This window comes from Lepeophtheirus salmonis, chromosome 7 (assembly GCF_016086655.4).
Source record: "Lepeophtheirus salmonis chromosome 7, UVic_Lsal_1.4, whole genome shotgun sequence".
Lineage (NCBI taxonomy): Eukaryota > Metazoa > Arthropoda > Copepoda > Siphonostomatoida > Caligidae > Lepeophtheirus > Lepeophtheirus salmonis.
The window spans coordinates 36,601,668-36,629,070 of NC_052137.2; the positions used below are offsets into that span (position 1 = coordinate 36,601,668).

Genomic DNA, 27,403 nt, shown 5'->3' on the forward strand with positions numbered 1-27,403 from the left:
CTTACTTTTCCCCCTTTTCTAGTATTTTCTCTTTGCTGGTGTCCATCTTTGACGCACGCTTAAATTCAGAATACATCGGCACAAACAAAAAAATTCACCCATTTTCATCACACCTTTACCGTGCTACTTCCTCTTGATCTCAAATTTAAGAGATCGTTTCTGGAACCAAGGGAATAGTTAACGTCCGGCATCGCAAGAAAATGATGCCACGGAGTCATTTGAATTTTTCGAAAGAAATTTGACTTGCTTTTAGTGTTTAAAATTTGAGATTTTTTCAGGTTTTTACTGGATAGATGGCGCCCAAGTGGGTATTCTTGTAAGTTAAACAGTCCCTATAGGCCATTGAATGGGAGCTCTTAAAGTAAAAAGTTTATAAAACTAGTTCTAATAAGACTTTTATCAAAATTAAAATGATTTTTTTTTTGTCATCAAAATATATAATAATTGTGATATTTGCCTTTATATAAAACCCCTACCCTCAGGACCAGTGATGGTAGTTTGCCTGCACTTCTATTAGGCCTTATGGGATAAGTAAATCAAAAAAATGAGGAATTTTATTATTATGAACACAATTTAATAAAAAAAGGTCATTTGAAAAATAACCTAAAAAGTAATTAGTAAAATAATAAAATTAAAAAAGGCTGCTAAAAATTATTTTCTTAAAGAAAAAAATATCTAAAAAATGAAAAAAAACCTTGCATATTTATCTTTGTTGATGGTTATTGGCGCCGAAGCCATAGGGTCCATCCCACTTTTTTAGATTAAGTGTAATATTTTTATAATAAAAATTGTAAGGTTGCATGATAATGACGTCACTGTGATATAATTTCCCACCCCTTCCCACCTGTTAAAATCTGGGTCCCGTGTAGTTCGTTTTGCAAATGGCCTTGCAATATCTAAGCCAGAATTATTTTAGGTGGTGAGGGCCATTGGACCTTTTTGAGAACTTTGACATAATGTTTTTTATAAATACCAAATTTGACGAAGAGTTTAAAAAAGCAAAAAAAAAAACAATAAACTTTTTGTAAGAGACTAAATTTGAACGAATAAATAGACTTTTTTGAAATAATGTCAGAATTACATTTTTTTTAAGGTCTACAATTTGAACGAACATCATTTTCTTTTTTAAAGACACGTTTATTTATTTTTTCTCTAAAATTATTACATTTATAATTTTTTAGACAAGATAAATATTTTTATTACGATATCTATAAAAATTCTGGAAAATGGTAACGGAACCATTGAGATAATTTCTGCCCATTTTCTCTAAATGGTGTTGGAATAAGGTCATTTGATACGTACTTAGAACTCATAAATACATTTTGATGTCCAGTAAAATGGTTATGGTAAAAAAGTTGCGTACAAAATCGTTAGGTTAATATCGTTGCGTGCTAAAATTGTGATGTACATTCTCATTATCAGAAAAAATTGTTGTGGGTAATATAATCGTGAAGCAACATCATTGTTGCAATTAATTTCGTTGTAGTTTATATTATATTCAGGTATTCAAACTATTGAATGATTAAAAACCACAGATACACCCCTGCCCTCAGGTTGTACAATTGAAGTGTTGGGCTTAAAGGTAGTTTAAGGCCAACACTTCCTCGCTTAGCATCAATTACCCTTCAAATATCCTATAACACACCCAGGCCACGGGTAGTGACTGTGAACTGCTAGGCCCCAAGGCAGGTTAAATTTCTCCACCACCGCTTCCCTGATCATCAAGGAACCCTTCTAATATCCCAAAATACACCTCGGTCTACGGGTTATGCTGGTGAACTGCTGGGAATGTATTATGGGATATTACAAGAGGTTCATGATGCTCTGAGAAGCGGCGGCTGAAGAATTTAAGATGCCTCGGGACCCAGCACTACAATTACACTACCCGTCGGTAGAGCTGTATTTTAGGATATTAGGAGGGCTTCTTGATCCTCATAGAAGCCTTTGTGGATAAATTTAACATGCCTTGGGGTCCAAGAGTTAACCTGCACATTGCACAATACTGTTGCTTCTCAATGATATTACCCACAACAATGTTACCACGATTTTACTAGGCAACGATATTACCCCAACGATGATGTCCTCAACCTTTTTACCACAATAATGTTCGAGTGAACCGGGGTTAATAGAAATACAAGGTTATGCTATAACGCGTGTACGACTGATGTTTGACTTCCATCACGCTTTTAATATTGACGTCATAGTAGATGAATGGTTGTGTGTTTTGTCAAAATCTGCCTGTCTTGCCCAGCAGTCGATACGATAGATCAAATTGAAAATTCTAGCAAGCCCGATTGCATGAATGTATAACCTTGTATTTCTATTAACCTTGGAGTGAACCATATATTTTGTTTACAATAAATTAAAAGAAAATAAAGCTTTAAAATACAAATACATACCAACATCACTCAACCTCTCGTATCATTTGAAAATGCCTTACTAATGGATCTATTTTCATTAGAATGAGTCTAACTTGGAAGTATATAGCTACATAGACATTTTATGGCTCTAATCTTACTCGAAAATAATGGCCTTTAATCACTAAATTTGAATAGGCCCCTGTATTTTGTATGTATTATTTTTCTTGATTATTTCTACGTGTAGTACATAAAAAAAAGAAGGTTATTTGAGTTTTTTTAAAGAATACATTTAATTAATTACGTAATTTCTATTTTCATTACAAAAATTTAAAAAAAGAGGGCAAAAAATAAAAACTTTTTTAATTACCCTCCTCAGTATATAATATATATGTATGTACATACATTATCCCAACCTTTACAATAATAATAAAAAAAATCTCATTCAATGTAGCCCATTATGGCTCCTTTCATTTAAAGATACAATGAAGCAAAACTCTCATTCTATTGTTTTTTAAAATCACCAACAATATTAACCTAGGTATAGAGTGTAATAAATAATATAATTACATCAAAGGTAATTATAACTCTCTCATCAATATTTTTTTATTCGAAAAAAGAAAGAAAAAAGAGCCCTTTCTATCAAGTACTCATCCACAATAAAAAAAAAGGATGATGAAGACCCAGTAGATAGTTTGAGTCCATCAAAACGGTGTTACCTCGCTTCCACAAAAATAACCTCTGTATTTTCCTGTCATCTGTCGATTCCCTCGTCTCACGTGATACATCATAGCTATTCCTTAATTTATTCTTTTATATAAATACAGGAAGTAATATGAAAAGTTGATATTTCTCCCCGAAAGATAAGATGGGAGTGAGACATATGGTACTACTGAATTAAGACCCTTCTTGATATCTGTTGATAGCTGTCTGTTATATGATTTTGGGAGGAGAAAATGAATTATTGCCATAAAGAGTAGAACCTTCAACATTTAAAATTGTATTAGTGCAGGTAAAATATTATAATTATATTTAAATTCATATAATTGATTTGACTATAATACACTTTTAAACAATTTATAGCAAAGATAGGCGAAAATTCTTCTTTTAGAGAGGTATGTTAACACCAACAGGACTTATAAATTAATAAAAAAAAAGAACAAAAGATTACAGACAACAACCGTTTTTCCTTTTCTAACTTTTAAACGTAGTTTTTTTTCAATACAAATACCGATGTCAATTAATGAGACGACACTTATGCTTCATTTCTAAAAAAAAGTCAGGAATGAATTCAATTAATCCCTCCTGGTATATGCATATATATGTATAGTGGCCATTTTTTTGTTTCTTTGAATAAATTTTCAATGCTTTTAATAAAATATTATTAAGCAATATTATAATATAGTACCAAATAAAATACTATGTAAAATGTTAATATTATGAAATATGTAATTCATTTTAAAAGTTGTAGATAAATGATATTAGTCTCACTTTTTGGCTAATTACCAACTTATTCTGTTTTTTTGAGAAAAAGTTTTGTGAATCTGCTTGCACCTAATATAATGAGATGGCATAACAAATAAGCGGATTTCCTCCAAAATAGTATTCAAATTGTTTAAAAAAAAACATATCATAAATTTCAGTCCAGGCTGGGATCTCAGATTGTAGACCGAAATCTAATTGTTTTCAAATGGTGAACCAATTTTTTCTGTCTAAATATAAAGGCCAATTTTTTAAAGTCTCAATCTCAATCCTTTCTCCCTTATCCGGGTTTATGACATGTACAAATATGATTAATACAATACACTTAATTGCATATGACGGTATTGTTCCAATGTTTACCATTTTGAATTACACATGAGATTCATCAATACTATTAGACAGAATTTTAAATGAGACATATATTTTTGTAAGACAGATCCAAACCGATTTTTTTTATTTAGACCGGCTCAGGAGGAACTTCTATAAAGGACCGAATTAGTTTGGTCTAGGATTTTCATACCAAATCCCAACACACGAGTATATATGTACATCTAATGCAAATCATAATAATGCTAATAATTAATGTGATAAGAAATACTTTTTGGAAGAAGAATGGAGGCCTGTCCATCTTGGTGTTAGAATAAATATGTACATGTGTCATGTAATGAGAGACCATTATTTTAACAACTTCTCTCTCAAAAGCACATATTGAAACAATGACAAACCATCCATTTGACTGTGTATAAACACACAAAAGTAAAGAAAGTAGCTATAAAACAAATACAACAAAACTTTATCCCATTATTATTTTAGCTATACAATAATGTCTGTCCCATTATGTTCTATTTAGTCATATCGGATCTCTTTGGTAATCCTTACTCCTTACGTGTTTAAAAAAAAAAAAATCCATGTGTTCAAAATTGATGTACTTATTCCTCAAAAAATCGTCTATGCCTTGTATTTTGTTTTTCTATTGACAACTCTTAATCTAAACTATTGTTGACACCAAATTATTCATTTGAAATACATATTTTAAATCCTCAATTGATGATGTAATATTGGAATGAACAGAGAAAAGGGAGATTTTATTTTTGGAATATCTATAGCTTATGCCGTCGTCTAACCATATGCTTTCAGATAAAAACACATGTACTCCATGTTCAACATTTAAAGCAACGCATATTTAAAGTAAAATCCATATTAAGAAATAAAATCTGTCTGGTTTTTTGATATTCTTAGTAGTAGACTCACTTTCAACAACGAGCGTGTGTAGCTCTACTGCTGAACGTGTTATATCAAAAAAGAAAAGAAAAAAGGGGGGGGGGTACATAATTTATAAAGCATGAAAATTCATACAAAACACAAGTATTGAGAGAAAATTATGCATTTAATGGAAAAAAAAAACAACGAACAAATAATTTTTTCAATTGTTCTTTTTTGGAATTTTTCTCAAAAAATCATCCCTTCACAGCAATACAAGCTTGAATACAGGACCTAAATTTGTAACATATGCATTTCACTGTAGACTTTGGAATGCTGTTCCACTTTCTGGCCACAGAGGGAGTCAGGGCATCAAAATTGGAGTGGTAGGCTGCACACAAGCCTTAGTCTGTACGGCGCTCCATATAAAATGATCTAAGGGATTCAGGTTTGGTGAATTAGGTGGCCAAAGCTCTTTGGTCTAAAATCTCTTGGATTCTCAATTGTACATGATGTACTTGTGCTTGGCCTTACTTGTATGACATGGAACCCACTCTTGAGTCCAGCACTAGTTACCAAACCAAGGCTTCTGTTAAGGACAGGACATACCTTGTGGGCGACCAAGTTCTTATATTGCGTGGTCTCAACAGTCCCCTTTGTCCAGTGGATACATTTCCGTCAAAATTTAATGATAATTTCGTAGTAAAGTATCCATCTGTAGTATCATTAACGATCTCTATATAAAAAGAATCAATGAATTCCATATTTTTCTTCCATGTCTTAGGTGGTATTTGTAAGAACTACTCTAATAGGTCAAGAATATTAAACAATATGTATGTTACAAAGTCTGAAAAAAAGTCAAAATATGAATTTGAAAAGGGGTTCTTACGTTATGTAATCCATTGGCTATTCACTGATACATCCGGAGATTCGGTGTTGAAAATTTAATCCGTCTTCTCCTTGAATTGCACGTACTAAGAACTGGTTTTTAAGACTGCCATACTAAATATGATGCACAGAGTTTGTAATTATTATCTCACTCAAATTATGTCTTTCTACACTTAGAACTGTCGTAGTTTGACTCACTTAACCTACACTTTCCTAGATGTGAATTGCACGAGGTTCAGTGACAGGAAAATAATAAGCATAGGGCAAACATGACGCTCATTTCATAATTTATAAGCGCCTACAAATTTCAAATTCTCTATTAATTAAAGGGTCATTTTTGGCACAAAACGTTGAAGCCAATTTAAAAATAAAGAAATAGTCCTATTATTTATTAGTGACAACAATTTTCTTAAGGTTAAACGGATTCCGTCAATCAATTTATATATTTTTTTTGACTAATGAAAATGATAAATATTCAAGCTTTGTTAAGTGTTTTTAAAAAAAATCTTTGCCAACTGGAAGGGTTGATTTTTTGCCCCAAACTGCCGCGCAAGTCTGCAGTTCATTACATCCTCTATTTATTTGTGACTACAATTATTTCATCTAATAAAAACTGATGCTCTCAATCAATTTATATATTTTTTTATTCATGAATAGAAAAATGTTCAAGCTTCCTTACGTTTAAAAAAAAATCTCTAATAATTAGAAGGGTCATTATTGGCTCAAAATGTCAAAGCCAATTCGGAGGACATTTTAAGTTATTAAAAGAAGCTGTATATTTCAACTTTTTCTTGAATTTTTGAACCCTTTAGAACATTCTAAAGGTAATTTTTTGTAATGCCTTTAACAAAGAGTCATCAAATTTATGATTTAAAAGATGCTCATAATTATGGCGTTTAATGTGTCACGAAACTTCTCATCGATCAGCTGTTGGAACAACTTAATACGTGTGGAATAAAAGTTTAGAACCTCTATTGTAACATGATGATGATGATGTTCCTCAATAAGAGTCTAAAAATACATATTCTTCTTTGCATTTACAATGCTATTTGAAAATCTTATAAGTATTACTGCGAGTGTGTGTGCCCATGAATAACGTTAAGGAACGCTGAGGAGCAGATATTACAATTATAGTATCTGTAGTATACTATATGTAGTATGCTAAAAAAATCTAAAAATTGACGTGGCCATCCTGGGGCGTCCGCAGGGGATGGACTGGGTGGGGCAACAGCCCCTTCCCCCCAAAATTAATGAATTTTTGCTTTGAACTAGAAAATTTAGTATTTGAAATTTAATTTAATTTTTCAATCTTTTTTCCAATAAATTAATTTAATTTTTCAATTTTATATTCCAAAAAATTTAATTTCTAATATTTTCTTCAAAAAAATTTAATTTTTTCTGAACAGGTGTGGATTTTTGAAATTTAATAAATTTAATTTTGAGTTTTTTTGCCGAAAAATTTAATATTTGAAATTTTTTGGAGAAAAATTTAATTTTTATTTAAACAACTGTGGATTTTTGAAATTTAATTTTTCAATTTTTTTTCCCAAAAAGTTCAATTTACAGTTAATCTTTTCAAAAAGTTCCAAAAACCAAGCATCCTACAAAATATAATCCTGCCAACACCCCTGTCATCATAATAATTTGAAGAATGTTCGAATGAAAAGTTGCATAACTGTTATTAGGGGGGTGGGGGAAAATGAGAAAATTACATTTAAGACTTATTTGTTTAGTCTATTTTAAAAGTAATAATAAGAAATTCACAAATATTTTGTTCATTAAAGCCTTTTATTGCTTAAAGCAATAGTTATATAATGTAACATTTAAAATTTATGAAAGTGTAGTTTAAGGTCATATAAAAGGTCAGAGGTCACAAAACATGTCAGCTTCTTCTAAATTTTTATATTTGCGTGTGTACTAGGGTGTCCAATTTTTTTTTAACGAAGTTGGGCTAAAATTAAATTTGATTTTAATACCTCCCCCCTCTACTTTCAGGATTTTCATTGAAACAGCTGCGAGCAGCTATGAAATAAACTCAAATCTCACTCCACTATGATATAGGCAAGATTTACTCCGATGTCGATCTTCAATTCTACTCCGAGTCTAACAAGTACTTATACTGATAACTCTTCCAAAATCCTCAATGTTACTTTTCGTTTAACACACAATTGTGATAACTTTATACTTATATGTTATATTTTTTCCCTTCAAGAATATAAGAATATTGAAAACAGCTTTGAAAAATAAAAATAAACATATTCAGAGTGCAACTACATGCCCTGTTCTATTATAATATTGTTTTCACCCATGATGGTGAGTTATAATAATAGGTGTTTGTTGAACTTAAAATATAATTGAGGATAGAAAACAGAGTAATTCCTTCCTCTGTTTATTTTCTTCATTTCATGGCTGTTCGCAGGTAATTCATTGAAATACTATGCTGCTTTTCTGCTAAACACTTTTTAAATTCTAAAATTTTTATTTTTACATACAGAAAATACTCACAATTTACAAACCTTATATATGCATAGTTGTAGGAACTAGGAAGACGTACTGGGCGAGCACTTTCCTTCCAGTTAAAAAAAATACTTATAATAGAAGCAATTCCTAGCTAAAAATTGCTTCTTACGACCCTGTGTTGTTTCTTGAAGATCCCAATGTCTTAATTTTTACTATCCACATATATACTTTTTTTTCTTAAAAGAGGAAAGCAAGGTAGTCTTTGAAATGTCTTACGTATTTATTACACGTGTATCAGCAATTGAGGATCTTGCTACGAAAAAGTACTCATTTAAAGTTTTTAATGTACAGAGTCGATTAGACAAATCTATACTATTTTAAACACGTATTAAAAACAACATGTAGAAAAAATGTACAACCATTATAATTAACCTATTCCGACCTAAAATTGTACATTTAGCCGCTTTGATAATTTTGAGCGAAAATTACACTCAATACGAAGTCGAAAAGACTTAATGACATTCACCACTTCCATAGGAGAAATAGCAGCTTAGTGTTACTATTAGTTTCGGTCTGGAAATCGGAGACAGATCTGAGACTTTTATATATTTTTTGTTGGACTGAATTAGTTCGGTCCCACGAAAAGCTCGGTCTGGACTGGTTTCACATAAAAATTCAGTCTAGATCGCTTCAAAGCAAAAATTCGGTCTAGTTCGGTCTCAAGAAATCGGTCTAGACCGATTTTACTGATAAATTGTGTATTAACATGACATCATATGTTTTTTTTTAAGTAGTATGAGATTATACGAAGTCTAAACAGAGATAGCTCGGATTAATTTTGACCCTGCCGTCTCTAATATGTATACAGTGTTTGTTCTAGAACTTATCGTGTACTTTTGAGATTTTTTTGAAAGAAATGAATGACAGTTGATCTAGATAAAAAAATTGGTCTCTCATAATATATGAGATTGAAAATAATCGGTCCACAGTCTAAGACAGGGGTCTGGACCGAAAAATCGGTCTAAATCGATCTAGAAAAAAATCACTTAAGACCGAACCAAACAAAATTCGGTGACGGATCGAGTCTCATCACTAGTTACTATCACTGCTTTTAATACCACCCAAGGTTGGTTAATAGAAATACAAGGTTAGACCATCATGTAATCGGGTAATTCTCAATCTGATTCATTGTACCGACTGCTGGGCAAGAGAGGCAGATTTTGACAAAACACGCAACCACTCATAGTCAATGACGTCACTATGACTAGAATTTTCAATTTAATGTATTGTACCGACTACTGGGAAAGAAAAATAGATTTTGACAAAACAGGCAACCACTCATCTACTATGACGTCAATATTAAAAGCGTGGTGGAAGTGAAACATAAGTCTAACACGCATTATAGTATAACCTTGTATTTATATTAACCTTGATACCATCTAAGATCAGGAAAGACCATAAACTTCAACATGTGAGAATCATCATCTCTCTACCGATTCAGTTCATCTCATCGCTAAATAAAATTATTCTATTTCCATATTATCATCATTTATTGAACACTGTTATACTATTTGTGAACCTAGATATATTCTCAAACACCGAATCTCTTGGTTAAAAAAACAACAAATATTGCTACTTTTTCCAGATTAAGTTTTTCATGAGGTTTAAAATTTTCCAGATTTATTTAATCGACTCTGTAAAATTTCATAGCATATACTTTATGATTAAAGAGATAAAGAATATATTGGCTTAGAATCTTTGAATCTTAATGAAGTTTTTACAACTGAAATTTAAAACCTAGACGGTGCTTGTGCAATAATTTTTTGAATGTTGGGTCTTAATTAACTTTGTTGTAGTCGAAGTATCAATGATTAACTACGAGTATTATAAATAATTTGAAAATATCCTATATGGCTTCTATTAAAATGGTACTCATTTGGGAACATGAAAACAGAAAAAATACAAATATAATAACCAGTTTCCTTAAGCGCTTTCATTTTAGGACTTTACTAAGATTGTATCGGTCAGTGTAACAGTTTTTGAGACTTAAATGAAGGAATTTAAATATGATGTATTAATTTTTATACATTTAATATCTAAAACAGTTTTTTTAGTACAATTTATAATAATGATATTAAGGATAATTAATCTTGAATATGACCATCGTAGTCAGTAATACCAGTTCCCAGGTTTTGGCCGAATTTGCTACATATGCTTTTGAAGTAGGCCTCTGACATGGCAGTTCACTGCTTTTTGACAGAGCCCTTCAAGGCATCGAAATTTGGATGTCTGATTCTGAAGGCTTAGAACTCTACTTTTCTTCAGATACTATAACCCAGGGTCATTGGGGACGCCAAGATTTGTTCTTGTCCCAGAATTTGACTTCAGCTTCAGTGTTCAATTTTCTTGGGCGACCACTTCTGGGGGATTCTCTCCGAGATCATCACCCTTATTCAGGGGGCCCTTCACTGGGTTGATGGTTGCCTTTGAGGCATATTTGGCATAAATAATTACTGTTGTGAGATTCCGCTGTCAAGTAAGTCACAATCCTTTGCCTTTATTGTTTTTAGAATATGATAATAAACTCTAATGTTTTGAATTTAACGAAAACAAAAAGATGAGACACTGGGTCAATGTTTCTAGAACAAGATTAGGCAACATTAAAATGGTTGGGTAAGCACAGTAGATTTATTAAATAAATATCTCTCTTTCTATTTCAGGTGACGTAATTGGGACGAGTATTGATTATTAATGCTACATAAATTTAAAAAATAAAAATTTGGGATTACTCTATATTTCTTAAGTTATATTTTACTTAATATAATCCCAAAGGTAAGTTTTTAAATTTAATACATTATCAAACACTTAGGATAAAAAAGATAAGGCTTCATCAGTATTGAATTCGTATTTTCTTCGAGAAGCCAAAATCCAAGCCTTCCCTCTGGCATGGTCTTTTGGTAATCCGTGGTATGAAACACATCTTGGGTTTTTACAAATAACCACTGCACTGCATATTAACATATTATTTTTAACATGTGTTACGTCAATGTTTTAATAATTTGTGAAATTTAAAAACGTATTTTTGGCATTACATTTAGTAAAATATCGCTTAAAAAATATGGAGTAACCACTTCTATGATCATGATATCATTTATTAAAATTTTTACTTTTTAAATTTATGTAGTATTCATAACCAAGACTCGTCCCCATGACGTCACCTGAAATAGAAAGAGAGATATTTATTTAATAAAATTAACTGTGCATGCCCAGCCCTTTTCTTGGTGCCTAACCTTATTCTAGCAACATTGCTCCAGGCTCTCTGTAGAAGAGGAAATAATGAATTAGTTGTAGTTAGGGGTGTCTGCAGACGGGGGAGGGAGGGAGGCTAATCAAGGAATTTATGTCTTAATCCAGGAAAAATTATCAGTATTTTTTAATGGAAAATAAATTTTTATGGAATTTCTTTCTAAAAAAGTTCATTTGATAAAATTCAGGCCCAAAGGAAACATTTTAAATTTGATTAAAAAGAATAAAGCCCCCCAAATTTAACATTATAGATGCCCCTGGTAGAATACGCTGACTTATTAAATTTTATATTTTAAAAATGGTATCAAAACTTTTAAACTCCCTGTATAGCCAATAATAACACTCCAAATCTTGCATGTAACAATCAGAATGTAAATATTACTATGCATGCAACAAAACTGAAGAATGAATTATGTACCACGGGAATGGACCGTGGTAAATTATTTCAAAAAAATCCTGTTGGGAATGACCCTTTTTTAAAAAAGAATAACAAGATAAAACATTATTAAACCTGTTTTTTTTACGTTCCATCAACTTAAGGAAATCTATGTCGAAATATTCATTTTCTTAATTCGTCAAAAAATTATATATATATACATTTTTTTCTTCAAAAATTGAATTATAATGTCTACAATATTAAATAAACACTATAAAATTTTGTCAAGTGCATTGCACCTTTTCCATTTGGCATACTTCTCTTATTTAAGCAAGCATCCTGTTTGGAATCCTTTAGTTTACCAAACTACGGCCCACAGGGCCAGATACTGCCCACAACGTCAATTGATCCTACCCACCGAGCGTTCTTGAACTTGCTTGATAATACGTATGAAGCTTTGTCATAAAATATAAAATTGAATATTATGTGTAGAATACTCAGAGATCCTGATTGCTATGTGCCTTAAATTTACTATGGTTGTGGTGTTTTTATTCGTATTATGTTGTAAATTACCATAGAGTACCTTGGTTCTGTTCCATACATTTTAAGAAATATATATTTAGTGCACACGTAACAACAACTACAGGAACGATATTAATTTCATCCATCTCCATTTGCCTTTGGTTATCCAAAAATTACAAATTTTTCCCCTTTTTTCATTTTCAGATAGCGTTTTCTTCATTATTTCTTCTAAAAAAAGAAAAGTGAACCCTGAGTGTTACGTTTTCAATAGTGATGGACCGATTAATCGGAATAGGAGAGTCGGATGTTTTTCTGGAATCATAATTAGCATCGGGAAAATAAGGTTTAATTTGCGATTCCAATTCTTATTTATGAATAGTATTTTCTAAGTTATGACAACCCCCCCCATTCAGGAATTTTTACATATTAATAGAAAATTTAATATTTAATTTATTACTAAATAGATAACCTGGTTTCATATATAAAATAAATAAATTAAGGAGTTGCCCCGCTAACACAAAAACATATAACATATTTTGTTATCAACTGTCGATGTTTGGATTTATTGGATGAATATTTTGGGTATTGTTTTTTTGCAGTGTAGTATCAGTTTTTGACCGAATGATAAACACATCTTTCTAATTATAGAGTCCGAGACGATAATTAATTAATGAACATTTAATCATTGCAATACGTGGCGAATAATCAAACATTCCATTGTTTAAAATTTGAGTATGATGAATGGTTACATGTATCATGAATCGTCATCAAATATATTAATATTTTACTTTCGGCAAATGACATTCGTCTATGTGGCTTTTGAGAAAGTATTGCAAGACTGTATTCTACGTAGGTATATGAAGATTAATATTCACAAACTCAAAAGAAATAGTATAATGAACGTTTGAACACATTGCAAGAGTTATCTAAAAAATGATAAATGATATCAAAAACATTATACTTTTTAAATAGGTATCACTCCCAGACTGACACAAGTAAATTTGGTATTAAAACTTTTGTTCTTAAATCCAAGAGGAATTGGAGTCTTCAATCAAGCTCAATATATGTACATTATATGAGTACATATACACTATACAGTGATCAAATAAGTGTTTGACCCCTTTCCAATTTTGTAAAGTTACCCACTGACAAAGAAAATAACAGTCTATAATTTTAATAGTAGGTTTATTTTAACAGTGAGATATAATATATGAACAAAAAAGTATTTGCAGGAAGAAAAATACGGAGTATAACCCAAAAACACATGGGAGTGGAAGGATTCGAAGTACTTATAAATTATATGAAATGTGTGTATTTTGTGTAAATATAGGTACAACCCCCCAAGTCTTATTGGACACTATCCAACTTCAAGTCCAGTAATTGTATCGGCAAATGAGTTATACATGTACATTCAAATTAAAATCTTTTGTATTCGTCTCTTATTTGCATTACTCACATTTTAAATTCATAAGGGAGTTATTTATCTACTCGTAAGACAAAGAGCTATTTTATATATAAATTGAAAAAGGCTACACTTTAGAGGCTGATATTAGATACATTTTTGGAGTATGGGTGTTTGTGTCGTGTGTCAGGCTGATGCGGAATCGCAGTGTTCTTCTTGTTACTCCGTAACTTATTGCAATAGGGAGCATCAGAAACAAGACTGGAGCTCTCATAAAAAGATTTGTAAAAAACCATACAATGTACAAGAAGTTCCGAAAATGGGTCGGTAAGATATTTAAATAACTATATATGTGCATGTAACAATAAAATTTATGTTGTTGTAATTGCTTCCAAAACTTTTTAAGGCTGTTTAATTGTTTTTCATTGATGTCTATATTTATCAATTTGGAGAGTTTTAAGAAAATTTATAGAGTAGTTTTTTTAAGGAAATTGATATTTTATGTCCAATAATTCATTTTTGATTGGCTCAAAAAAAGTTGAACTGCAATAAGTCGATGACAACTCGAGGTTTACAAAATATATATAAAACTAAAAGTGTAGTACTATGTAGTACTACATTTTTATTTAATGATCTTAAAGTTTCAATAAGAAGTACTAGGAAATCTAATGAAAAATAGAGATAGCTGAGGCAATGTGCTACGTTGTGAGATTACTTATTAATAGTAAATATATCTATTTGTGTTTACATTGTCGTTCACCTAAGTCTCAAATGATATCTAAGGTCCTTTTATTGATTTTTTTTACAAAATTAGCTCTTACTTAATGTTTATTCGAATGTATAAATATTTGAAAGAAATTATTACCTTTTTTATACATTTTGGATAGTTAGATATTTTCTCTTAAAAAAAAGCGTCTAGTTTAAAGTCATCAAAATTATCACTTTTTTGTTTATCTAAGTCTAAAATAAACTGTACATTTAAAATTTTGATATTAATCAGTCAAATCGTTTGTAATATGCTAACTAACAGAGATGTAAGCAGAATGATTCATTAGTTTAAATACTAATATCGTTCTTTTAGATTGATAAATACTGTGTGCTTATTAAAACTTTTTAAAACAATTTTATTTAACTAAATTTGGTAATTTACGAAAAAGCAGTAATATGTAGTATACAAAGTTAAGTAATATTCATATATATGATTTAAACTTTGTCAATCATATTTTTTTATGAGGCGGAACATTTTTAAACTTGCATATCTTTACTTATTCATAAAAATGAAATAATTGACACCCTAATCTTACATCATAATAGTCAAAAACAAAGATGGCAATAACTTAAATGGTTTTACTATTCTAGAACCATTTTTATTACTTTATATAATAAATGTATTATCATGATTGGAGCTTTCAGTAAGAGTAATAAACTGCAAGATACCAATAAATTGCTTATTGAGGATTTTTTTTTGTATACAAAAATCTAAGCTCTCATCTAATTTATGATGGCAATTTAACCTACCTTGTACCTACCAACATCCAAAGTAATGTATAATCCTTCCACGCAGATGCATGGTTGCTGCAAAAGATATTCAAATGGGAGATATCATCCTTAAGGAAAAATGTATCGTTCATGGACCAAGTCTTGAAGAATCCACAACTCCACTATGTTTAGGATGTTATAGACCCCTCTCAGAAAGTTCATTTGTCACTTGCAAATTATGCAAAGCTCCACTTTGTTCCTCCAAATGTGAAAGCTCTCCAATCCATACTCCCGAATGTGAAGAGCTGAGAAATGATTCTTTGGGCTATTATAGTTTCTGGAACAAGACAACTCTGATGCGGAGTCAAAGTCCCAAGTTGAATTACATCAATCAATCCATAGTTCTTGTGCTTAGAGCATTTGGATTTAAAAAAAGGGTAAGTGGATACGTTATTAGGTACGTATTTTTAAGTATAATTATGCAATAGGGCATTAACGTTGTTCATGTAAATAATATTTTGTAAACAAAGCGTGAGAGTGGCCCGTCTTGCAGCAAAATAATACAACTCCCTGAATGATAATATTATTTAATATAAAATATAGGTGACTCCCAAGCAACAGATTGTCACACTACCTTACAGATAATATTTTCTTATATTTTGATTATACCCTATTGGTTGTTAGTTGTTATGACGTTTCAATTAGTTAGCGGATATCCGCTCTGAGATGAAGTAAATAAACAAAGCCATTTCAAGCAAGGACATGAGGAGGAAGGACTCCGTTTTCGATCTTTAATTCTACTCAGAGTCCAACAGACTGAATAATGAACCCTCTGCATTACTCTCCTTTATTCATGAGCAATTTACTCGTGGTTACACCCTATACTTCGACGTTTGTTCATCAAAAATGAAAGTATAGCGATAACATCTATAGAAAATATTTAAAAACACACTGTTCAGGTTGCCGACAACAACCAATATGGCACGCTAAAAAAGGCTTAGAATTTACAACACTTTTAATTTACATACAACATACATGATCATTTAATTCTACGCAGTTAATATCTAGATTGCACAACAACAACTGATATAAATCTACACATAATTTTTAATATTACTTAATTCGAAGTAGTACTTAAAAACAGGAATTTATTCGACATAATATATTATTTAGATTACAATTTATATATACATATTATATATGTATATACAGACTCAAACAACTATAATAAATGATCATAACCTTCTTAATAGTACAAAACAATGTACTTTTTAGGTCTTCTTATTTCCTGGAAAATAGTGTGTTAACGGAAAATAACGTTAAGTAAATAATAAATACTATGAAATTAAAGTATTTATCTCCATATTTTAAGAGCAAATAATATATATATATATGTTAAGCTAGTCTTACTCATATGTTCTCAATTCTCATTTTATCATTATCGCTAATTGCGTCCGGGATGGTTTTTTAGAGCCTGTGAGTCCCGTTTTTTTGGAATTTCAAAATCCATTCCAATCTGCAACAAAAAAAACAACTTAAATTGTGAGTTATGAAATAGGTATATTTTTGGGGTTGGGGGTAGTATTATTGTGAAATACAGAGCCCCACATGCAGGCTAAAAGACATGCATCACTAAAATCCATTTAATTCAAAGTATAACTCGTAAAAACTTTAAACCAAGTGATTCTTTAATTAATATGTCTTTAACCATTAACTAAAGGATTTTTATAGCTAATTATATGGAAATAATACAATGCACAAATTTATGGAGGTGTAAAGCCCCGAAAAATCCTAGGATTTCGGGAGAAAACCCCTTGCTTGTACCTACATACAATTAAAATATAACAAATTACATTTATATAAGGTGCATTTAGATATTTTTTACAATCTTTTATAGAGTATCGCAAAATAGCTTCCTTATTTATGGCAATGAGGCTGTAGAGTAGTGGCGGAGTCCCTCTAGGGACGAGATTCATTAAATATACTTTTCAATTTTCTTAAAATACAATTAATTGCTATCATGTGTTGGAGTAGTAAGGACCCTTTTTTGTTAGTTATATTGTCAAAAAATGGTTTGACAGATTTTTTTTTAATAAAATGAAACAAATTGAAAATTAGTTATGGACTAGATATTGGTACAATTTATGAAAATCAATTAGCTGTTTCAATTTCTAGTATTAAAAAAAACGATTTTTTAAATATTAATTGTGCTAATTTGAAGTTTGTGAAATTTTTTGAGCCTAAATAACTCTAGAGAGCTAAAGGGGAACTATAAATTGTGTAATTGTAACTGTCTATAAGTATTTAGGAAAAACATACATTTTTATTACTTTTGCAAAATTCCAAATAACTAATTACCTCATCAACTAATAATTCGGAATAGTGGAATTTGATAACTTGCCAGTTTTAGTTCCATAAAATAAGTATCCCTTAGAAAACCTCTCAATGCAAATTATTTAAAGATAATCAAAAACGGGAAAAAAATATTCCGTTTTTGAAGAAGGAAGTTATATTTTCACACGCTTTATTTGAATGAATCTAAATTATGTTTATTTATAGGGGGATATAAAGACTTGGAAGGAGATAATGAGCCTGGAGTCCCATGAGGAGGATCGGGAAGGAAGTGAAAGAGAAGCATTTCTGGATAAGAACATTGTAAAAATTTTGAATCAGTATTCCAATTTGGGATCACATGTTACTCCCAAAAATATTCAGATGCTTGGAGGTATTTTTGATACAAATATGTTTGAGTTAAACGTCCAAGGAGGGAGTGTAAGCATCTCAGGCCTCTTTCCCAAAGCTGCCATGATGGCACATTCATGCTTCAAGAATACAAAGGTTACTTTCAGGTAAGATGACTCTATTTATCAAATTTGAGATGGAATCGCCCTAGCACATGGACAACGCGCTTGGGAGAAGTTATTCTCTTAAATTTAATATGTGTACGTTTGTGCTCAGGTGATTCCTAGAGAAAGAAATATATTTCACCAAAAGATTCTTTGGTTAGATGGATTAAATGTAATAATATAATTTTTACTCATACTTAATCAGTGCAACTCTATTTAACCAATTAAATGAAAAAAGAAAAGAAAAAAGAGACCTTGAATGAAAGGAACTATAGCAACAACATATTTACCTTTTTCGATACAGAAATTTAATGAACATTTGTATAATCTATGTTACCAGTGTCAGTTTTATGGGATGGGAGTGGAGAGGAACTTATCTCATGCCCTGTTCTTGGTTATAAAAACTAAGGTACCTGCATATAAGTGAAATGTATTCAAAAATCTCATTCATATGTTTTTCTATAGAAAGAAAGTAACCAAATCTCAAAAATTCCTTTTATGAAAATATATAACTCATCGAAAAAAAGTCAAAAAGGTCGTTGATACAAAAAAGTATTCAATAAAGTCACAAATTTGTATAAATATCACCTTTTCCATAAAAAAGGGGTTTACGTACTTTCAAGTTTAAATAAGGAACCCCTTGAAATTATTCTCCAAAAAATAATATAATTAAAAAAGTACTAGCAAAACTGCCCGTGGAAGATTGCCCTTGAGAAAATTGCCATGGAGGAAATTGCCCGTATTTTTTTCAAATATCATGATGGTTTTTAAAGATCCAGGGAGTAACACGAGGGTTTGGAACTATTTTTTGATATTAGATGGGTTCCTTGGATGTATGTGATGAATTGGCGCGAGTTTTTATGGATCTCACACAACCCCCAGAACCCCAGCCAACCCGAGAGCTTGGAACTATTTTTTGATATTAGATGGGTTCCTGGAATGCATTTAGTACTTTGGCTGTGTGTGTCCGTGAGTAATCCGAGGGCTTAGAGCTATTTTTTTGGTATTTTTTTAGAGGGGTTCCTTGGATGTTTGGGATACATTGGTGGTGGTTTTTAGGAATCCTACACTACCCCGGGCCAATTCAAGGGCGGATGGTATTAAACCTTAGTTTAAGAGGCCTTCAGCAATTTATTCCCCGCCAATCTTCTCGATCCTTTTTTCTTAGAAGATTGGATTGAATTTAAAAAAATGCTAGGAAATTGTATTGCAATAATATTACTCACACTTGAGGTGATGGAACAAACATATATGTTTAAATATTTGTCATAAATTATATTAAGCGAATTTATAATGTGTTATTATTCATCATGAAGTTTGAATAAAATAGAGGCAATTTTCCAAACTGGCAATTTTCCTACATGACGATTTTCTCTTAGGAAATCTTCTACTCGCAATTTTCCCCATGCCAGTTTTCCTTACACGAATTAAAAAACTTAAAAAAAAGGGCCCAGCACATTTATCTTTTCCTTCAGACCCTTGACTACGGGGAGGGGGGTTACTACAGCCAGCTGACTAAAAGCTTGTTGTCAAATTTGTCGGAATGAAAAATCCTTGTCACGGCCTCGTTTGCCTTATTCCCCGTTAACAGAAAAACCAGCCCTGTATAGTACACAATCCCCTTCTTCTAAAATAAATAAGTTAAGTACAATTATATATAATATGAAAGTCTATGAACTGCTCCTAAATTCTCTTGCTACGGGATAATCTTTAAAGGTCTGAAAGATTCAGAAAAATGTATAGTAGTGTTATAGAGTCAATCAGACATCTCCAAATCTGTTTCAAAAATGAGAAATTTTTTATTATTCCACTGACATGATGTAATAGGACTCTTAATGTTTAATGTAATGCATTAAGTTAGCGATAAGTACATTCAACTCAATTAATGTTTTTTTTAAGTAGCCCAATATACTTTAAGAAATTTGTTTTCAAATGTAGGTCAAACTTTAGTAAAATCGGTTTTGTTTTTGTGGGCTAAAAAAAATAGAATAATGATTTTATCTTTTATTTGTAAACGGTCGTTCAACTATATATATATATTGGGTAGTATATAAGAAACCCATTGAGTATATTTTTTTACGATCAAGCTCATCGTTAGCAACATTATCAGTTACTAATTGGCCCATTTATTATTTTACTTTAATTTTTTTGTTCATGTCTTTTTGTTTGAAGGTAATTTTGAAATATAATATACACATGCATATAATTTGAAATAATTTTGACTAAAATTACGCACAAGGAAAATATTCAAATAAAATTGGCAAATATGAAGGCTAACAAAGTTAATTATAAGGGTGCTCTAATTTCTGGATCCCTATGCGATAACTATATAAATTGAATTATAAAATTTATTAAATACTTTAAAGCAAGATGAACCCGTTTTCCCGTTATAACAATGATTAAATTCCAAGATATAAATACTCTCAAAGATGATCAAAAGATATTATCTACATCATCAAGTTTTTTCGAAATGGGATTTTGTCATGATATTGTTGCTGCTTTAGTAATTGGACCAGTACCAATTACTAAAGGGTATGTCTTGGGATTAATTCCATGCTTTAATGCAAAAAATAGGGGTTCATACATTGTACATGAAATAAAAGGTTCCTGTATGCAGATGAGTATTTTGTATTAATAATTTGCCTAAGAGACAGTGGTTGTTGCCAAACTTTTAAGAACTTGATTTCAAAACGCTTAATATTAAATCAGAATTTTTTTTATTTTATCGAAATTCGAAAGACATTTATATGTCTAAAAATGGAATTAATTTTGTCAAAAAAAAAAAAAAAAAAAAGAGAAAAAACTTTCACCAATGTAACATTAATAATTTTATTTTATCAAGAAAATTTTGCATTTTGTCTTTCCTTAAGCCTCTTTCACAATAAAACCAGCCTTGCCTGAGATCAAGGACATCTTCCAAGATCAAGGAAATCATGAATTGGAGCTTATTCACCTAAATATATTTAAATAAGGAGAATTGTGTCAGTTCTTATTTAAGACGGAAGACTGCAGTCCCGTCCATTTCAGTGTCGGTCCGGTCCATTTTAGCACCCCATATAAGTCCTAACACTAATAAAGTTTGGTCCTTAATGTAGTCACTCAACTTTATTTCTTCCTTGTTTAATATGTTCGAGTACTAATTGTCCTAAGGACTTATAAGGCCGGTTAATACTGGACTGAACTGGACCAAATAAATAAGGAATGACAGAATACTACCTGTATTAAATTTATAGCATTTTGTATAAAACTTTCAAATATAAAAATAATACCTTTGTCTCATGCGGCTCTTTCCGAAACCGTGGAATAGAAAAAAAAGAATAAAATTTACTTCATTTCCTCGTACGATTTCTTTAATATTATATATGCAGTACAAACATATATTTCAATGGTTTTATATGCCTATTGAATTTATGCACTACATATAACATCTGAATATACAAAGGGAATAGAGCAAAAATCTTTATTTTTACTACATTTTTTACATCTCCAATAATTATATAATTAATTTCAATAAGTAAGCATAATCTGATGACACATGTTTATGAGATTTGTTTTTATGGACAAATATTTTTTTAATGACTTGACTTTTTTTTTCTTAATACTCTCAACTTTAGACACATTTAGCTTCAACATAAATACGCAATTCTTCTCTGGAATTTTACAAATGTGCTATATGAAAATAAAAATTATATTTGATGCTCTTTATAAACAATGCTTAATTTGTAGGATTGACAATTCTTTCACAATTTTATGAAATGAGGATACATGTACGTTTCATTTGAATGATTTGAAAAGGAGAAATTGAGTTTTTTGAAAGGGGGGTCTCTCAAACCATGAAATGGGTTTCAATGTATCATTTGAATGAGGTTTTTACTTTTCGGAAATGTGAATACATAATGAATGTAATATTACATCATTTAACTTTCATTGATTTATCTTTTCTCCACTGATTTACTTCCCCTCCTGAATTAATTTTCTTATTAAACGACACTGCCCCCCCCCCCCTTGAAATACATCTATATTAATATTAATAATGATAAGATGTTACTTCTTCATTCAATGATTTCTTGTCATTTTCTTTTACAATAATACATAAAAATCATAATGGATAGTGAGGATCACGTAATGACTATTTATGCTCGAGTTCCCATTTCGAAAGGTGATCTTATCTACCATAGCTATGCGAAAACTTTTCATACAACGACTCAAAGAAGAATCGAACTCTATTATGGCAAATACTTTTCTTGTGAATGCAAAAGATGCTTAGATCCTACTGAAATGGGATCATATATATCTGCGCTTAAATGTCAGGTACGTTTTTCGGCTTTCAACTAGTCAGTAAGTATATAAATTTATAGCTTAAAGTACATATAGATAATTTTTGATGTATAAGAATGGCCACTGGCCATTCTTATACATCAAAAATGGGTGCTGCGTGTTATTATAACTTCATTGATGTGGTTTGGTTATTTTTGTTTATTGGTGTTACTCGTCGAATAAAAAAATAATTCTCTTTGTGTAGGTTATTAGATATATTAACTTTGGGTGTTAAATAGCTTTATTAATTCTCTATTAGCTTGTCAAGATAAAAAAAAAAGAAAAACCTTTCAGTCAGAAAAACTTAAGTTAATAATAACTATTTGTCTTCAGAACTTACAATAAAGATTATTTAGCTTTTGATTAATATAACTTATGTCTTTTCACATCTATCAAATCAAAACTCACAGAATCTCAAATGCTAAACCTTAGCATAAAGTCTGAATTTTTATACAAAAATTTAAATTATTTCGCGGCAAAATTTTCTGTTGATGATGTCAGCATGATTTTTACATGCTAAATAAGGTTTTCATTCATAGCTATTGTTTCAAATCCTACGAGTTTTTGCCGAGATACTGGGGCTTTGCATCAGCTGACAAGACATGTTGAACGTTAAAAAGTACATATATCAAAGTGTTTTGATTCGGTCCTGAAATCCTTGACAGTTCTATGACCTTCATAATGATTGTTGCCCTATACCGATTCCGATGCGATTCAGGTAAAAATAAACAATAACGATTCCAATTCTTTAATATTTTAAATAATAGTTAATAAATACCATTTGGCTGTCAGAGGCTTCCACAGGATTATATTTTATTGGAGCTTGTTTTTTGGAATGTTTTAAAATAAAATAAAATAAAAAAAAATAAAAATTCAAATATACAATTTGATATTTTTTTTTTTCCAAAATCCACAGCTATTCACAAAAAATCAAATTTTTTGGAAATAAATTTCAAAAACCCTTGTGTATTCCCCACCAAAAAATTCAATAATCCATAGTTATTCACAAAAAATCAAATTTTTTGGAAATAATTTTCAAAAACCCTTGGGTATTCCCCCAAAAAAATTCAATAATTCATAGTTATTCACAAAAAATTAAATTTTTTGGAGAAAAATTTCCAAAATCCACATTTGTTCACAAAAAAATTCAAATATTAACTTAAAACTAAAAAAAAAAAAATCTCCAGTTCTCAAAAAAATACTATTTTTGGGAAAAAATTTTGAAAAATTAAATTTTTAGTATAAATTTTTTTTTTTTAAATAAATTCTAATGTTAAAAGTTTTGTAGAAAAATTTCAAAAGTACATAGTTATTCATAGAAAATTAAATTTTTGGAAAAACAATTTGATAAATTAAATTGAATTTAAAATATTAAATTTTCAAGCAAAAAGTAAAAATTCCTTTTTTTTTTTTTTTGGGGGGCTACCTTTTTGTCATAACTTAACCTAAAAAAATAATAAATAGTTAAACATCAGTAATAAATAAGAATAAGAAATTAACATTATTTTTCCAATGTCGATCCAGATTCCAAAAAGACAAAACAAGGTGTTACCTGCCTGAAACAAAAATATAGCGTGTTTTTTGTTTTCATCTGTACATGTTGCTTCTCCTTTATCTTTAATCAGTGTTTGAACTTTGATTGGTTCAATTAGAATTATGTTTTGTTAAGGTGTGAACAATTTGCAACAATTATTGAAGAAATAATTCTATAAAAGAAAAGAATTGGCCTATTACCAGTTGTTTTTGGTCCTTTTTTTTCTTTTCTTTTCAAAAGAAAGGTTGCAAAATACATAAAAGTTAACTATCAAACCTGCAAAAGCTTCAAATGTCATAATTTTATTTAAGGAAGGTGGGGATTATATAGTCATGGGTAGTGTTGTTTCTGTCTATATTTAGAGGCGAGGCCAGTCCCATTTTTCGGTACTTACAGAAGGTAAAATCGATCCCTCGTAGTGTCAATGTGCGTATTTTTCCTTTTTTTAAAATAATTATTCCGTTATATAATAGAATAAATCATATAAATTACAATATAATATGTTCGTATTACATTGTATTTTATTGAAAAAACTATTTTTTTCTGAAAAATATGTGAAATAATCTTAATACATACTTCATATATCTTATTTGTCTTAATAAACCATTGATATATTTATGAAAAATACCAAGGACTGACAGTTCTATGGCCCGGTCCCAAGGAGTGATAGGACCTTACATATTTTCACATGGATAAGTTCCATTTGTGCGAGCTTAGGTTTACCTTAAATATGATTAGTTATGCAAATAGTTGGTTAAGTTTATGACAAATATGAACCGATTTGCTCACTTAATTCCAATATTGGTAATCATTTAACTGATTAGAAGTTTAATCCGTCCTTTAAACAACTTAAGAATTCGGCTAATGACTAGAAATCTATACCACAACAGATATTTCCTTCACTATACCTTGGGTTTTGCATGTGTATATATGCACGAGTATAGTACAGATTGATTATACAAATAAACTCTTTCAAAAATGAAGTTGACACAATTGAATGATTTTATGTTTTGTAATTGGTCAAATCAGTCAAGTTGTCACTCATTTGTTTGTTACACATAAAAATGTCTTAACATATACACATAAAAAAAACTTCAATTTCCCCTATTGACAATGAACTTTGATCCTTTTCCACATTTGAAGAAAAAATGGGGGAAATGCGTACAAATAAAATTTACAAATGGTTATTCACCCAAAGTTGTGCATGCATATGCATTGCTGGAATGCATAGCCCATATATTCAATGAACTTGATGAATATATGCAATTAAAGGAAAATCCAGAATTATAAGAATTAGGGATATGCTTCTTACATACCCATGGGATGAAAAATAAATGAATAAAAACAATTTTATATTATGTACACAGTATTACATATTGGATGTGCGTGTACGTAAGGAAACATCTCTAAGCATACGAGAGAGTAGAACGGATTACGTCACAGCATGAAATGCATAAATGTAGAGTGTGTTCAAAGATATAGATTCATAAAACATGTTTGTATGTAGAACGGCCCAACCAATCGTACGCACATTTTCATTCCAAGTTCTTAAAAAAAAAAATACAAAATTAATTTTTGCATGAACTTTTTAATGATTGTTATTATTTATAAGCCAATCTTTGTTGACACAAGTGCTAGCTGACTTATTAACTACATAACATAACATACAAACGAATATAATTTTTGTATAACCAGTGGCATAATCATGTATGATCCTCTATTACTCCAGAATTGCAAAGAAGGTCTTATTCTCTCAGAAAGTCCTTTGGATCTAAACAGTGCATGGAGTTGTCGTCACTGCTCCTTCGTTTTGAACGGCGTTCCACTACTAGAACGAAATGTGAGAATGGAAATGGAGTCTATTCCAAAGACGGATTTCCGTGGACTCGAGTTGTTTATTGAGAAATATTCAGATACTTTTGGATCCTCACATTCCTTCATACTTAAAGCTAAACAGCTTTTGTCTGTTGCTTATGGAAGGTACGCTGGTTTCAAAGAAAATAACACAATGGATGCAGAAACGCTTGAAAAGAAAGTTGAATACTGTAGGCTCGTTCTTAAAACAGAAAGGATTATTGAGAGTGGAATTTCTACTAGAATAGGTAAATCATTAATTACTTCACTTTACAACTTTTGACAAAATTAATATTAAATAGTAAATGTATAAAAGGAATTTTTAACACTCCACAAGAGCTGCAGACTAATTTCTCAATTAAACATATAAAACATATTCGAATTTTAATAGTTGATCCATGATGTTGAACATGTCATTCAATTTCCATTAACTCAAAGTTCATTCTTTGATTATCTCAATCTATATAAAACTCATTTTTATTATTATTTCAGGAATGGCCTGCTATGAGCTCGCAATGGCCCTTAAACTCCTTTCTGAAGTTTCGCAAAAGTCAATTCCAAAACATGAAATCAAAAATCTTCTAGAAGAAGCAGTACAGTCCCTTAGCTATGAACCCCTTTCATCTCATTATAGAAAACTTGGGATTCAAGCAGAAATGGAGCTTATTGAGTTAAGGAGTAACTTATTATCCAAGACTCGGTAAATAAAAATCCTGAGAACATCCTCTTCCCTAGTCTTACATTTCATATCAATTACCTCATCATAAGCTCTGCTCTGTTAAAAATGTCAAATAATTTATTTTGTTACTACCTATAAAATATAGGTACATAATTGTATTAATGTGTAAAATCAACCTCAAATGTCTCTATTAATTGTATTCATTAATTTTATTCTGTGAATTAAATATAAAGTATTATATTCTTTGATTTTAAAATCTAATTAAGTAAAAACAAAACTTGGGAGAATAGCTATTTAAATACAAAGAATCAGGTTTTTCTATTAGTAGGTGGATATTTGTAGTAATATATAGCTATCAGTATAAAAACAGTAAAAAATATTAGTGTTAACAACACTATTTGATCAGCTTAACTTTTTCTCAATAAGAATGAATGTATTCTTCTTTATATTAAAAATGTTTGCAAATATTGAACGAAATGGTCGAAAAATAATGACATTTCTAAATAGTTATATTCGGATAAATTTGCAGGACCTGTTGGATTTATTATTGTTGGGGTTGAAATGGAAAATTTGAGATTTGACTATGATAACTTTCACTGGACCAAACTGACTCGGTCGTACGAATAAGTTTAGTCTGGACCGGTCTCAATGAAAAGTTCGACTAAATCCGCCTTATAAAAAAATTATTCTCATTTAAAATT

The 27,403-nt window shown here is 30.4% G+C and overlaps 2 protein-coding genes across 2 annotated transcripts; both read left to right on the forward strand.

Annotated features, from left to right (window-relative positions):
• The first annotated feature begins 14,007 nt into the window (after positions 1-14,007).
• Positions 14,008-22,706, forward strand: LOC121121638 (SET domain-containing protein SmydA-8). Its single transcript, XM_040716605.2, has 4 exons — positions 14,008-14,320; positions 15,558-15,909; positions 18,032-18,321; positions 22,431-22,706. Exons 1-4 carry the CDS (start codon positions 14,160-14,162, stop codon positions 22,651-22,653), a joined length of 1,026 nt encoding a protein of 341 aa, XP_040572539.2. The 5' UTR covers positions 14,008-14,159; the 3' UTR covers positions 22,654-22,706.
• Positions 22,707-24,608: 1,902 nt separating this feature from the next.
• On the forward strand, positions 24,609-26,950 carry LOC139905931 (uncharacterized). The gene is made up of 2 exons (XM_071889934.1): positions 24,609-26,271; positions 26,516-26,950. The coding sequence occupies exons 1-2, from the start codon at positions 25,875-25,877 to the stop codon at positions 26,725-26,727; spliced, it is 609 nt and encodes a 202-aa protein (XP_071746035.1). The 5' UTR covers positions 24,609-25,874; the 3' UTR covers positions 26,728-26,950.
• The last annotated feature ends 453 nt before the right edge of the window (positions 26,951-27,403 follow it).

Coding starts and splice junctions, on each gene's coding strand:
- LOC121121638 (XM_040716605.2), top strand. CDS start 14,160: ATGGGTGTTTGTGTCGTGTGTCAGGCTGATGCGGAATCGCAGTGTTCT. Junction 14,321..15,557: donor GAAGTTCCGAAAATGGGTCG/GTAAGATATTTA, acceptor CCTTCCACGCAG/ATGCATGGTTGCTGCAAAAG. Junction 18,322..22,430: donor AATACAAAGGTTACTTTCAG/GTAAGATGACTC, acceptor CATAATGGATAG/TGAGGATCACGTAATGACTA.
- LOC139905931 (XM_071889934.1), top strand. CDS start 25,875: ATGTATGATCCTCTATTACTCCAGAATTGCAAAGAAGGTCTTATTCTC. Junction 26,272..26,515: donor TGGAATTTCTACTAGAATAG/GTAAATCATTAA, acceptor TTATTATTTCAG/GAATGGCCTGCTATGAGCTC.